Below are 13,822 nucleotides of genomic sequence, written 5' to 3'. Positions count from 1 at the left end.
GCCGAATTCTCTTTCTTATATTCTTTGCTATAGAAGTGTAGAATTCACTCTCTAAACTTGAAATTGAGGGGAAACTATTGAAATTCCAGCTTGGCAACAGAACTGGTAATCTTGAACAATGTTGCTGAGGAATTAGTGAACCATTGGGCTTGGGAAAATGCGTCCAGCTGCCCCTCCATTTTTGAGTGAGGTCAGCCTATCAGTGTCTTGTTCAGAAACAGGAACTCAAAGGCCATGTGCTACAGGATGAGAGCCCAGGATGAGAGTCTACTCTTATTTAGTCCTCAGCAACCACGACAAAAACCCTTTGATATCCAGGCCTTTAAACCATGAGAGAGGCTCTGATCTTGACATTTTGGTTGCAACTTCTAAAGAAAAGAAACATTTTATACAATCAAGTTTGTAAGGGTCTTTGGTTGACAAAGCGGCATGCAATGAGTAGATGAAGTGAGATGTGTTCGCATTTGGCTTTCACAGATCCTGGGTATCTTGGACAGCACTAGGATTTGGAGAGCAGATGTAAACAACAGTTGAAAACAGCATGAAGGGGTCTTAGCTATTTTGTTAATGTAACTTCATCATAAAGGGGTGTAATTGTTATGTTGGCGAATGTTCAGGACCTTTGTGCACAACACTGTGTTAAAGCAGCACTTGAGTTGTTTTTCCTCCATATAGCATGTCATTTAACTCCATATTTTTTCTAATATATACACAAACAGAACAGATTTTATGTCATTGTAACTATATCTCTAATTATTGCATTATAAATTAAATGAATTAGAGATATCTGAGCATTAGAGACTTCTTTTAAAAATGTAAAAAAATGACCAACCCCAGACTTTTGAACACACACGCACACACACACACGCACGCACGCACACACACACACACACACACACACACACACACTGTGTGTGTATGTATGTGTAGATAAATAAATAGACAGACAGGCATACATGGCTGCCCACTGCTCGGGGTGTATGTGTGTGTTCACTACTGTGTGTGTGCACTTTGGATGGGTTAAATGCAGAGCACAAATTCTGAGTATGGGTCAATGTCTTGTTAAATGTCACGTCAACTTTCACTTTTTCACTTTTTCACTTTCAATAATAATGTCTCACAGCTATTCCAAGAAAAGACATCAGAGCATCATTCCATCAGTCTGTCATCAGGTGGAGACAGCTAGAAATTCAACAAGACTGAGAGAATAGACACAAAAAGAGGTTAATGAAACATGTAGCCCTTCACGCAGATGCAAGATTACAGTGTCATAAACAGATCAGTCAACTTTAATGTGACTCTCCTCACACCCAGTGTCGGCAGCTTATAATTGATATGCGGTATTTGGCTCTAATGCAGATGGAACAATTCAGAAGCTTTAATTCATCCAGTCCTCACTGGCACAACCTCAGCTTTGAGTGTGCAATCGGTCCTCGATAGTCATTGAAACAGAGCTCATTTCTGCAAATATACTGGTTAGATAGAGAGAAATTTGGCCTCAGTCTCTATTGGGGCCCGCAACATTAAGTCAGTAGATAAGCACTTGCTTATGTTAAGCATGGTTAAGTCACTCTTTGTGTACTGATGTGAAGTTAATCTGATCTTAATTTAATTACACTACTAGTGGAAGGAGGCACATATATTCCTTATTTGTTATAGGAATGTTCTGACATTGAGCAGGTATGGGGCAGCCCGCATGTTAATTAGTAATGAAAATTCTGACAATGTTTAGAGGCATGACAGCATTAAGCCAGTCTGCTGCTAGTTCCTTTGCATATTAATATATCCTTCATTATTATTTAATATGACAGCTGCTCCAAGGGTTACGATCAGACCCCATCTCTATTATTTGTTGTTTTGTGCGCAGTATGACAGTACCATGCTATTCTTTATTTGTCAAAGTCCCCTCCCCACGCTACTGTCTTGCGCCCGTCTGCTCGCTCGTTCTCTCTCAGGCTCAGCTGTTTATATATGGCTGAAGAGATCCTTGTGTCTGTGAGAAAAGGTGACTTTCAAAAGTCAAAACATTACGATTCGCTGTTGGCGCTTTGCATACTAATGAATGCTAATTGAGGAAGAAGTGGGTTGCTCTTTGTGATGTTCAGACATACACGGGCACTATGAGTGGACTTGTTGCTGATGTGAAGAGTAGTTTGTGGATGAGCACTCTGATCTAGAAGTTACAGTGTAACTCTCTTGTAGAATACGATGAATGTTATTTGTGATCTAATGATCTTTCTTGAACAATATTGAATGATAATGTAAAGGAGGATCCATAAATATGAATACAACTGAGTCTTACATGCTTGTTGTTTATAGCTTGTTGCAGTGCTTCTCAACTGATTTTACTTCAGTTTATTTATTTATAATTTTGATAAAATATTTCATAATTAGCGTAACAATTTACAAACTTCATAATCTCGAGAATAAGGAGGCGGGAACCGGCGGACATTCAAATCAAACTTTATTACCAAACTTTAATACAGCCCCTCACGGACGACTGTCGCACACAAATAAAAACCAAACACAAAATAAGACCCAGACCTGGTCCTCTCTCGTCATTCACTGTCGTGCTCCTCTTCTGTATCCTTCCAATCTCCTCTGTGAGACTCGAGACCAGTGTGTTGAGCAGGTGCCACTCATTTCCAAATCACTCCACCACCCTTGCTCTGCTCCCACAGCTCTCTGCCCCGCCCCACTCGTCGCATACAGCCCACCGCCTCGAGCGTCCACGGCACCAGACTCCTACGCCTGCTCGATGGCACTGCTGGTACACCCCAGCGGCGAGGGATCTTCAGCAGCGCGTCCCTCCTTCCTCCCGGGTTTCGGCACCAGTGGAACAATATACAAACTTCACAATCACGGGAAGAAGGAGGCGGGAACCGGCGGACAATGAAATAAAACTTTAATAACCAAAATAAACACAAAACACAAAATAATCAGAATCAGTATTTATGATTTTATTATATCTAATTATATGTTGTCTAAAAACATGTCACAAACTATGTTTATCCTATAGGAATATATATATATATATATATATATATATATATATATATATATATATATATATATATATATATATTTATTTATTTATTTATTTATTCTTGTCTGGATTGTATCTACTTTTTTTTCCTTTTGTAGTGTTGTTGAAAAAACAAAATTTATTTGTTTGTTTGTTTTTCAGTGGTTGAAGATTCAGTTTGTCCTAAATTTTGACAATTTAAAACAAGTTCAGCCTTTGCCTTAAAAGTTAAGTTTTTTTTTTTTTTTTTTTTTGCTATCATACCTTTGAACAGTATTATTTTGTCCGAATTTTTCACGCAAGCAGTCGGAAGGTGATTTTATTTTGTTACCTACAGGTCTCTGCTACACATACATCTCATTTAGAAAACAGTTGACTCTCTCCGCAGAGACGCAAATGAAGATTGACCTTCAGTGCGACTGGAGGCCATATTTATTATGAGTGTTGGGGGGGGGGGGGGTTAGATCCCCTCCGCAGCTGTAGGGCATGAATATACAACAGCAAACGAGAGCGGCTACTCCAACACCGTGTATACGATTCATCAATATGGTACTGGTGTACTTTAAAATGCAAACAAGCCCAGAAAGCCGGTGGTATGCAATGTTGTCCACACCATCTGCTGCTGGAGAGGCAAGGTGGCGCATTAATGCCACATGTTCGATATCTTTCTTTTTCCCTTTCTCTTCACACTCAGGAAAGGAGACAGTGGCCAAATGGCCACAGTTGAATTATGTCAATGAATGTGACAGTTTAGTGATGATGAATTCACCAATTGGCTTCCCGCACGTGGGGGGGGACAAAAGTCAAACGGGCCATGAGCGTATCACTGATTAATGGTATAGTAGAGGATTTGGGGATTTAAAGGGCTGTTTTCTTGGAAAAATGTTCATTACTGACTGCATCTTTTTAATAAGCTATACGATATCTCTCAATTTAGCAACAGATGACAGATGTGTAATTATGTGGAAGTAACAAATAAAATTTACTGACTAATGTAATGTAATGTTTTATCAAACATATTCAGTGGTTCATTTATTTGCTACAATAATGTGTAAACAATTTTGGGGTGCTTTTCTTTCATATTAAATATGACTTTAATTAATTGGCATATCTTGTAATTAATTTGATTTATTTTTAATTGATTAACAGGATAAGAAATATACAGAATGCAGATCTGTTTAAATGTAACATTTTTAAAAAATGCATTCGGTTATGACATTTAATATTTTTATGAAGTTGCTCAGCCCTTATCTAAGTATCTACTTTGCCTTGTAATCTCGTACATGAGACTATTGTACTGTAACCACTTTGAATACACTGTACATATAAAACGAGATCACAGAATTCATTGAACAGTGCTGGGAAAAAAAGGCTCAGCATTGATTCATCCATTCACATCATTTCATCAATCTTCATTCATGTATTCAAGGTCTCTTCAAGGATCCTCCTTTTACTTCTTGTGAGTCTTTCAGGTGTTTTGTCATTGAAAAAGAGTAAATGACAGTGTGTCGGATCTTTTTCCAATCTCCCCATCTCCACTGTCCTCTTTTTAAACACATCAAACAATGGGGAAAGAATTATGATTGCCACTAGAGCCAGAATACTTTCAATCGCAGCGTTCCTGTTCATTCAGAGGTAATGACAGTAGATTGAAGTCAGATGAGTGCATTTAAGGTGCATATGTTTGAGATCTTTCACACATTTGTGTGTCTTTGGTTTCCCACCGTTTAAGACTGTTTGTTTTCACTTTGTCGTACATTCCCACCCATTTATTTACAAACAGAAACCATGGCAACATGTCATTCCTGATATGTTCCCCTGACTCCATTTGTCACCATCAAAGCTTAACGCTGTCATCTTTGCATTTAGAGAGAAAAAGAGACTGAAATCAGAGAAGACATACACAACAGTGAGACTTCCAGCAGAAAACGTTGCATCAGTCCAATGGGGCCAGCTGTGTAATCAAAAACAGCAAAGCTACCGTTGGTGATGGGATGCAAATGATCTGCTCTAGTTCAGATGCGGGGCTAGACTGAGTTAGCCTAATGATGGAGAAAAGAGCAGGAAACAGTTATCCCTCTCCTTCCTGAGGTAGAGCCCTATTCGAAGAAATATACGAACTCAAAAACATGAGTTTAAAATTGTTTATTGATTACAATTGTTCAAAATTATTCAATTGATTACATAAATAAATATATTAATATTGGATACTATTGAATACTAAAACAACTGGGTACCATTATTACTTTTTTTAATCTTTAGCAGATCTGAAGTTATTCAAATTGTAGCATTTTAAACGATCCATTTAGCTTTTGGGTGTAATTATTTGTTTATTTAAAAATTTTAGACAATAATATACAGTAATACAACAGTCAAAAAGTTTGGGGTCATTTTTTTACATTTATTTAATTAATGCTTTTCCCTGCAAGGATGCTTTATTGTGAAACATATTTCAATATAAAATAACTTTTCTGTTTTCGTATAAAATGTTATTTATTCCTGCGATGGCGAAGCTGATTTTTCAGCAACCATTACTTAATTCTTTAGCGTCACACGATCCTTCTGAAATCATTCGAATATGCTTATTTGGTGCTCAAGAAATATTTATTATTTTTATCAGTGTTATATTTGTAATATTTTTTTCTGGAAACATTTTTTCAGGATTCGTTGATAAATAGAAATATCAAAATAACATTATTTATTTGAAATATAAATATTTAGTAACATTATAAATGTCTTTATTGTCACCAACTACATCCAAAGCATCCTATAACAAGGATCTAGTTTTCTAGGGGTTTTATTTATGTTACTGTCTCTTCTTCCCATGAAATGACTAGATTTTTTTTTTTTTTTTTTAAAGCATTTATTGACCAAACCATTGCTTTATGCCCATTTTGGTTTAATATTTATGGTGCAGTGACTTCATCTTTATGTCCTCCTGCTGTAGGCCTCACAGCGGCCGCTGCAGCAGCTGCAGCTGCCACCAATGCTGCCATCGCAGAGGCCATGAAGGCAAAGAAGATCAAGCTGGAGGTGATGAGCGGCTACCACGGAAGCAACACCCAGCACGGGGCCGACCCAGAGAACGGAGACCTCAGCTCCAGTGTGGGTGAGTCACCATCCACCAGCAGCGTGACTCACACTGGATGCAGGCCTGGCATTAGCACACGTCTCAAGTGGTCAGGCAAGACACAACACTGTTTACACCTGGAAATAACATGCTTCTCAAATGTGTCTTCTGTGACTGCTAGGGATCAGATTTTGAGGGGAGGGTATTTGCTTTTCATGACTAAATGTTGATAAAAGAAAAGTAAAAAATATATATTTTTTATCATTATAATTATTAGCACATTTTGTCCTATTTATGCAATTTAGCTTTTTTTCAGAATTTCAGATGCACATGCTTTAAATGATCTGTCACTGCATTTTTTTTTTTTTTTTTTTTTGTTAAGGACACGCATAGATAAAATGCTTAAACCCCTTGTTTTAGCACATGGCACATGAGTAGATTGGACTCATCAGGCCAGACTAGCATTTGCATGAAAAAAGAGATGCAGTCATATGTCCACTTCCTCCCCAAATACCGTATTTTCCGGACTATAAGTCGCACGTTTTTTTATAGTTTGGTTGGTCCTGCGACTTATAGTTAGGTGCGACTTATTTATCAAAATTAATTTGACATGAACCGAGAGAAATGAACCAAGAGAAAACATTACCGTCTCCAGCCGCGAGAGGGCGCTCTATGCTGCTGAGTTCTCCTGTACTCTACACTGAAGACATAGAGCGCCCTCTCGCGACTGTAGACGGTAATGTTTTCTCTTGGGTCTTGGTTCTAAATAAATGCGACTTATATATGTTTTTTTCCTCATCATGACGTTATTTTTGGACTGATGCGACTTATACTCAGGTGCGACTTATAGTCCGAAAAATACGGTAGTTTAAGCATTCACAAATCATTTTGAATCCCATTTACACCCGTACGTAGCATTGTCCAGTCAGATGACCAGAATCTGACCAGAAGCACTCATATGCTAGAGTTAAAAGGGTTTCAGACTTTACACTTAAGAGGGATGACAATTCTGTCCTCATTTACTCACCCTCATGTTGTTTCAAATCTGCATTCTTTCATTTAGAACACAAAACAAGATAAAAATATGTGAAGATGATATTTGTCCAAAAAATCTATTGGGTCAAAAACACACATTTTTTCATCATATCATATTTTTTAATTCACAAAAGAAAGTAAGGTTTTAAAGGTCAATTCAGTTTTGGAACAATAATTCCTGCTATTTACCTTGGCAAAACACTCGGTGGCACACAATGTTCTTTAACTCACATAAATGCAGTTTAAACTGCAAACGTCCAAATCTATAAGGAAACTCGAAAGCTTTGTATAATCTTCTTTTGAGCAGTCAGTTTGTTTGGTTGAATCCAAATTCATCATTAGCAGGTAATGCACTTTTAAAGTAGCTACACATCAAATGCATCCATGAGCACTTTATCCCAAAGCTAATAGCTATTAAGCGAGCCTCTAATTCAATTTGGTGAAGAAAATTGGTTTTGAATGTCCCCCGCTCCAATTAATCGTTTCTCAGATACATTCAGATTTTTTCTCTCTCTTTGCAACATTACTTAAAGCCATTTTTTTTGTGGAAATTACACTGTTATATTAAACCACAAATCCATTGCAAATGATTCAGTTACCATAAGCCCCGAGCTGAACTGTGCGCGTGTGATTTCCATTGTGAATATCCACCCTGCGTCGAGGATTTCCCAGCTGAATTTGACACTAAGAGTTTTGGCAAAACACTAAGCAGATTTATCGAAAGAAGCCGCGTGGAGCTGAGGTCATCCAACAATGAACGGCGGCAGGGGGCCGCGAGGTCACGGAAATAAAGATAAATGCGAATCAGAATAGGCGATGCTGCGGCAATGGGGCTAATAAGAAACTGTTTTTATCTTTTTACAATTTAAATTGTAACCTTGAGCATGCAGACTCCCTGAAGAAGAATAATTCCAGGCCCAGCCGTGAGCGAAGGAGCCGAACTAGAGAGGCATTAGAAGCTTTGAATGAAATATATGGCCGCGACGCCTCTCCGGCCCATCCACAATCAATTGGATTCTTTTGCTTTAATATTTACTCGCGGCGATGAGATGCTAGTCTGCATGGTGATGAAGAGTCTACCTCTGGCGTTTGAAGGTGACCTGTCACCACGTATGGACAGAAATGCTCGCTCCCATAAATGTAGAAAATAAATCATTAAAGGCAGGCGGTTCTCTCATTCTGGGATTTAAATCACTCCCAGATTTATGATTTAAATTAATGCTTCGTTTGGTCAAAAGAATGGAGGCTGAGACAAATGATGTTTGGTACTGAAGCCATCCTAATATTGATTACTGGATGTCAGTGCAATCTCTTGTTTATATCAAGCACTCTCCTGTGACGGGGTGGCCAATAGGAGTCACCCGTATGATAAGAGGGCGAAAAAATATAGCTGCTTCTATTCAGCCAGCCAGAGGGGAGAAACAAGCTCCTTTCAGCCTTTAATTGCAACATAAATTAGGTTTTTAAGTGAAATAGACAGTGTTTTCCATTCCCGTCTCCCAGCAAATTCCCTCACTGCTCTGGATCATTACGGCATTAAAACGGAAAGGTCATTTCGCCAGAGAACCGAGAGAGATATCACATCTGGGTGTTTTTAAAAGAGTGCCAGAGAAAACACACAACTGTGAAAATAAACTCTTAGCTGCGGTGCTCTGCTGACTTCTGCTTTTCGGAGCGCAGTGATTGACTCTAATGGTTTTGGACTGTGAATGCCTATTGTGTCCTGGCCTTTTCTACAGCTGGAATCCAGAGTCTGAAATCATTTGACAGATATAGAGATGACTTTAGAAAAGAGGAACTCAGCTAAACTCTCCAGACAGGTGTGGGCAATGTCATGAGCAGGAAGTGAGCCGGGTCTATTTTAAAACAGATGCATATGATGTGATAATTTATTTAGAGACACTGCAAGTGTTTTCTTTTTTTATATAATTTATAGGGGGTTAACACAGAACACACAATAAATAAATTTTTTTTTTTATAATAATAATACATTTATACATTATTATAATTATTATTATTATTGAGTTTGCTGTGAATAGTTGAAAGGGCATTCGGGGGTTTCTAAAAGGGTTACTAAACTGTAGAAAATACTATATATTCATGTATTAGTTAGTACATTTCACAAGAAACAAGATTTTATTAACTCTCCTTGAGTATATCATGTTTAGTTAAATGTTAGTTGTATTTGAAACTATTTGTAAATGTACCAGCGATTTCTGAGTTTAAATGTTTAAAGACAAATCCTGCACCAGTTTCTTTTCAGTGTAGGGTGTTGTGTATGGTTGCTACCCCGACTCCCCCCAAAATAAAATGAATCATGTTTTAATTCACCACTGATATATATCCGGATGGAGATTTGCAGTATAGTCTGAAGTGTTGATAGTAAGTGTGTGAAGGACATTGTACTCTCCTCTGGACTTGTTGGTGTTGATGCAAATTGAATGGGCTAATGTTTCTTCTGCATTAAATATTCAACTCAGTCGCTCTCACCGGCTCACAACACTATTATTAATTACAAAAACAGAGAGAAAAACAGTCAGCCAGTTTAAGTGGAACCAAATAGCCAAACACCCTGAGTGAGGGAGGAGGAGGTGAACGTGATTAAGTTCAGTGCTTGCTTCCCTTTTGATTCTTCCCCAGCTTTTTTTCCAAGGAGGTGGGGGGTTCCCTTCTCTTACAATGTGGATTGTTCCATTGACTCACAGGAAACGGCACAATTACAGATCACAAACCGAGCAAAACATGTGCCTGGAAGACACACAAACAGCAATCCATTCCCTTGCATTGAATTGACCTGAACCAAAACCAACACCTGCCCCTTTCAGCAAGATGAATTGTTCGTTTATTTATTCATTTTTATTTTCTTTCTTTCCTTTCTTGTGACTCATGCATTTGCAGCCTTCGGGTTAAGAAATGGAAGGAGGTGAATAGAATCTCTCTCTTGGTGGCCACCGGGTGCCATTTTGCATCTGATTCCTTGCCACGGCAACGTTAATGGACCTTAAATCCTCTCCGTAATTAGATGGGGGAATTGTGTGTATCACCAACCAGATGATGCTGCCATAATGAAACAAGCGACTAACTTTCAGGCATGTATGTGCGCACGTGTTTGAGTGGGTTTCTCCGATTTAGCAAGTTAGCGTGCTCAGACCTGGCCCAGACCTGGCGTTTAGCATTTTGGGGAAGTGGGGAGTGTGAGCCTGTCACGTCAGTGCTTGTGACAGGTGTCTAAGTTAGGGACAGAATTAAAAGTGAAAGTGGGAAGATGATGGGTGGGCTTCCCACCATCGATGAGGTCAGGCCGCTAATTCCACCAGGCTTCTTCTGGCAGAGGAGGCCAGTACTCAAGAGATGGATCTGTAGAGAGACCGCAGCTGTAAGCGTGGAGGAGCTAATTGGTCCTTATCTTGCTGTCCCATTCATCTTCATTTTTTACCAATTACTGAGCATTATCTGTGTTCTCAGTTGGATATGGGAGTTAATCCTTTTTGGTTAAGCTGCTGGTGCAGCTTGCAAATTTCCATTGGTGGAGCGAGGGTAAAGAGTCGAAACAAAAAACAAAAAACATTCTAACTCAGGAAACTTCTCATCATTGTACACAGGAAGGAATCGATTGGAAATGACATCACTGGAGGGAAAGAAAAAACAGCGGGGAGGTGGGGAATCAATTATTGGTGTTATAATTCAATCTCTTGTTTGCAAACATTGCAGTGCCATTGATTAAGTTGTTTTCATTGCGCTTGCCATTATTGACTTGTCAAAACCATATTTTCTTCTCATCGGTGGTTTCAAATGTGCAGCCAATCAACCAGTGGTGTTTCAAATCTTGTAATAATTACTCAAAATATATTAATCTGTAGCAGAGTTACCCTTTTTTGACGCATGAGTTGAAGAATCACTTCAAAGGGGAACGTACAGTCTTTGAAGCAGTCAAAAGCTCTTTTATTATATACTTAACCATTTGGGTATTCTTGCAAACACATTAATAACTGTAAGATTCATGCCTCTTATTGTACTTGTTACACTGTCAAGAGCGATCTTGTCACCAATTCAATGCATCACTGCGTCAAACGCTTGACAATGCTTTTAACTGACACTGAGGAAGTCGGGAGCGGTGCGATATCTGTCTGATGAGCGCTGTCACATTTCCTCAACACCTATCAGAAAACAGAGACCCTGAGCCCATTGTCTTTATAGCAAGCACATCCATCATGCATCGGGGCTGCGTCGTGTCTTTATAATCAACCAGCTTGTACATCGAGCCCTCATTTAGCAGAAAGTGTTCATGCTCAATGCCGGGCCTCTTAAAATAGCTCCCCATAGAGGACGGATTGAGTGAGCCTTGCCTCCTGCTCTTTGATAGGGATCTGTTTGGTCACACACAGCACCAGCTGTCATCTCAGCCTCGACTGCTGTGATTTAATTAGTCTGTTTATGTCCTTTCTAATAATAAATCCCATACTGTGGAAGGACAAATCCAACAAGGGTTGTGCTTTGTTTTTTCAATCTGGCGGCCTCGCACTGCTAAACGTGGCACGGCAACAGCTAACAGAAGAAAGTTTTCGGTTTAATCGCGTGTGTCTGACTTTCACTTTTTCTTTCTCTTTTCTCATGCCTTCATCAAGTCAGGTTGATATAGCTATAGCTAATCTCTTTTTTGGATGAAATTTGGTCAAATATTTCTTAATTCAGCCTAAATTAATAATGTTTCCTGTGATTTAGATTTGTTTTAAAGGTTTCCTATGATTGATTGAGTTTTCCAAAAGAACAGTTGTTTGGAAAGTGTTTAATCAACTAAAATATAGTGCCACACTGTTTTACAATGAATGAACACATAATATATTTAATTTATATTCAATTTTCATTTTACATAATAAACATCAATATTTCCATGTATACAATAAATTATATATTTATTTTTAGTAAAGCAATTTAACAGCAACAACAAGTTAGTTTTTTAGTAAAGTATCTAAAAAATTATATATATATATATATATATATATATATATATATATATATATATATATATATATATATATATATATATATATATATATATAAGTAATGCTACATGGACTTTTAACATCTGAGCGATGATGCTGCACATGAATCTCAAAAAATTTGTTTGTATCATCACTCAAACGAAGGCCATGTGGAATTTGTCATATATTACATATACCGTAGATCTAGTTCAGACATTCTCTTCAGGAAACTTTCCTGGCAAAATTAAAGTGCAATAAACTCATCATCATATTCATGATAAACTTAAACTAAATCACCACAAATATAGTATGAAAATGTGATATATTGCCCAGAAGTCTGCTGAGTGAAAAACCAGCCTGCAGCTAAACGGTAAAAACATTGTTCTCTTCCTAGCCACATCTGAGTCGCACCAGCAGAAATCAGGGCAATGATTCATCCCATATTACTCGCTGACTGAGTCCTGCTGTAGGTATTTAGCATCACAGATTTCTTCAAAACCACCCTTACCTGTATCAGTTTACATTGTTGAATGCTGTTTTGTCTCTCTTAAAACATCAGCAGGGCTCTTCACAGGAAGACAGGAAGCATTAGTAATAGCTCTCAGACCACGATGAGAACCAGGGCTGAGTTTAGAGAGACACGTGGCCTCTCCTGGGCATTCGTTTTTCTGAATGCCTCTATTAGTGTGTTGTGCTCCTGGGAAGCAAGTGACAGATAAGTGGAGAGCGCCACACATTTTAATAGAATTTCAAAAAGATAACTCGATAATCACTTACTTTTTAATGAAGTTGAATTGCTTGTTTTAATTCCGGTTGCATCGACAGTTAAGCATCAGCATTAAATTGAATATGCATGATTTTGGAAGAGGGGGAGTTGGGTGTAAAAATGTGCTAAGCGCTGGTGTACACAAATGCCTACAACTGCAGAAACAAATTACAAAATGGGAATTGATTAAACATTATTTCTGTAATGATCCGTATCATGCTCTATCATCTCTGAAAAGCAGCACAGCTCCACGTTTCTGCAGTGAGCATAGCCTGCTCCAACATGGTACATGTTCATGCAGATATTTGTGAGGCTGCAGACTAAATGAAATAAATAAGTAACCGGTTTACTTGTCGAGGCTCATCAACATTAAAACTCGTTCTTCATTAATTGGATGAATTAATTTGGAGTCATTTGAATCTGCTGTGAGACGTGGTGCATTGCTTGTCCCTCTTTACTAATCTGTCAGGTTGCATTTATAAATGGAATTGAATGACCTTTTGAGGCAAAGATAGGAATGAAGAGATCTGCGCAATTTGAAAAGACAATGTCACATGGTGTATATGCAATGCATGTAATAAATTATATTCAACCTATCACACATGATAAGCCTCTTCAGTTCATAATGTGAAAGATGCATGTGCTTTGACTGCTTAGAATATTCCTCTGATAGGTCACCTCACTGCACTCAATTACAGGAGAGAAACAAACCAGTGCTTGACGCGTAACCGGTGCGCCTTATGATGACAGAGAGGATGTGGTGCAATCGGAATATTGCCATGATTATTGCAATGATAATAACATTGCTGCAATTAGAACATGTAAAATTAAGGCACGGCCATTATCATTCATGGGTATCATTCACGCCTGGAGCCCCATTAACCCAAACCAGACAAGCAATCCTGCTCTGGGTCAGGCTTTATGCCAGAGCAAATCATCCCATC

The 13,822-nt window shown here is 38.4% G+C and overlaps 1 protein-coding gene across 7 annotated transcripts in view; it reads left to right on the top strand.

The window, feature by feature from the left end:
• Window positions 1–13,822, top strand: part of LOC113053167 (dachshund homolog 1-like) — a 99,724-nt gene that overhangs the window by 51,534 nt on the left and 34,368 nt on the right. For 5 of the 7 annotated variants that reach the window (XM_026217957.1, XM_026217956.1, XM_026217955.1 and 2 more), the window contains exon 3: window positions 5,973–6,209. In XM_026217957.1, the coding sequence (XP_026073742.1) occupies window positions 5,973–6,209 (237 nt within the window). The remainder of the gene's footprint in view (window positions 1–5,972; window positions 6,210–13,822) is intronic. The other 2 variants (XM_026217959.1, XM_026217958.1) reach the window with 1 other exon arrangement.

This window comes from Carassius auratus, chromosome 34 (assembly GCF_003368295.1).
Source record: "Carassius auratus strain Wakin chromosome 34, ASM336829v1, whole genome shotgun sequence".
In the NCBI taxonomy this organism is placed as follows: domain Eukaryota; kingdom Metazoa; phylum Chordata; class Actinopteri; order Cypriniformes; family Cyprinidae; genus Carassius; species Carassius auratus.
The sequence above is the reverse complement of the archived record's forward strand: the minus strand, read 5'-3'. Positions and strand labels throughout refer to the sequence as shown.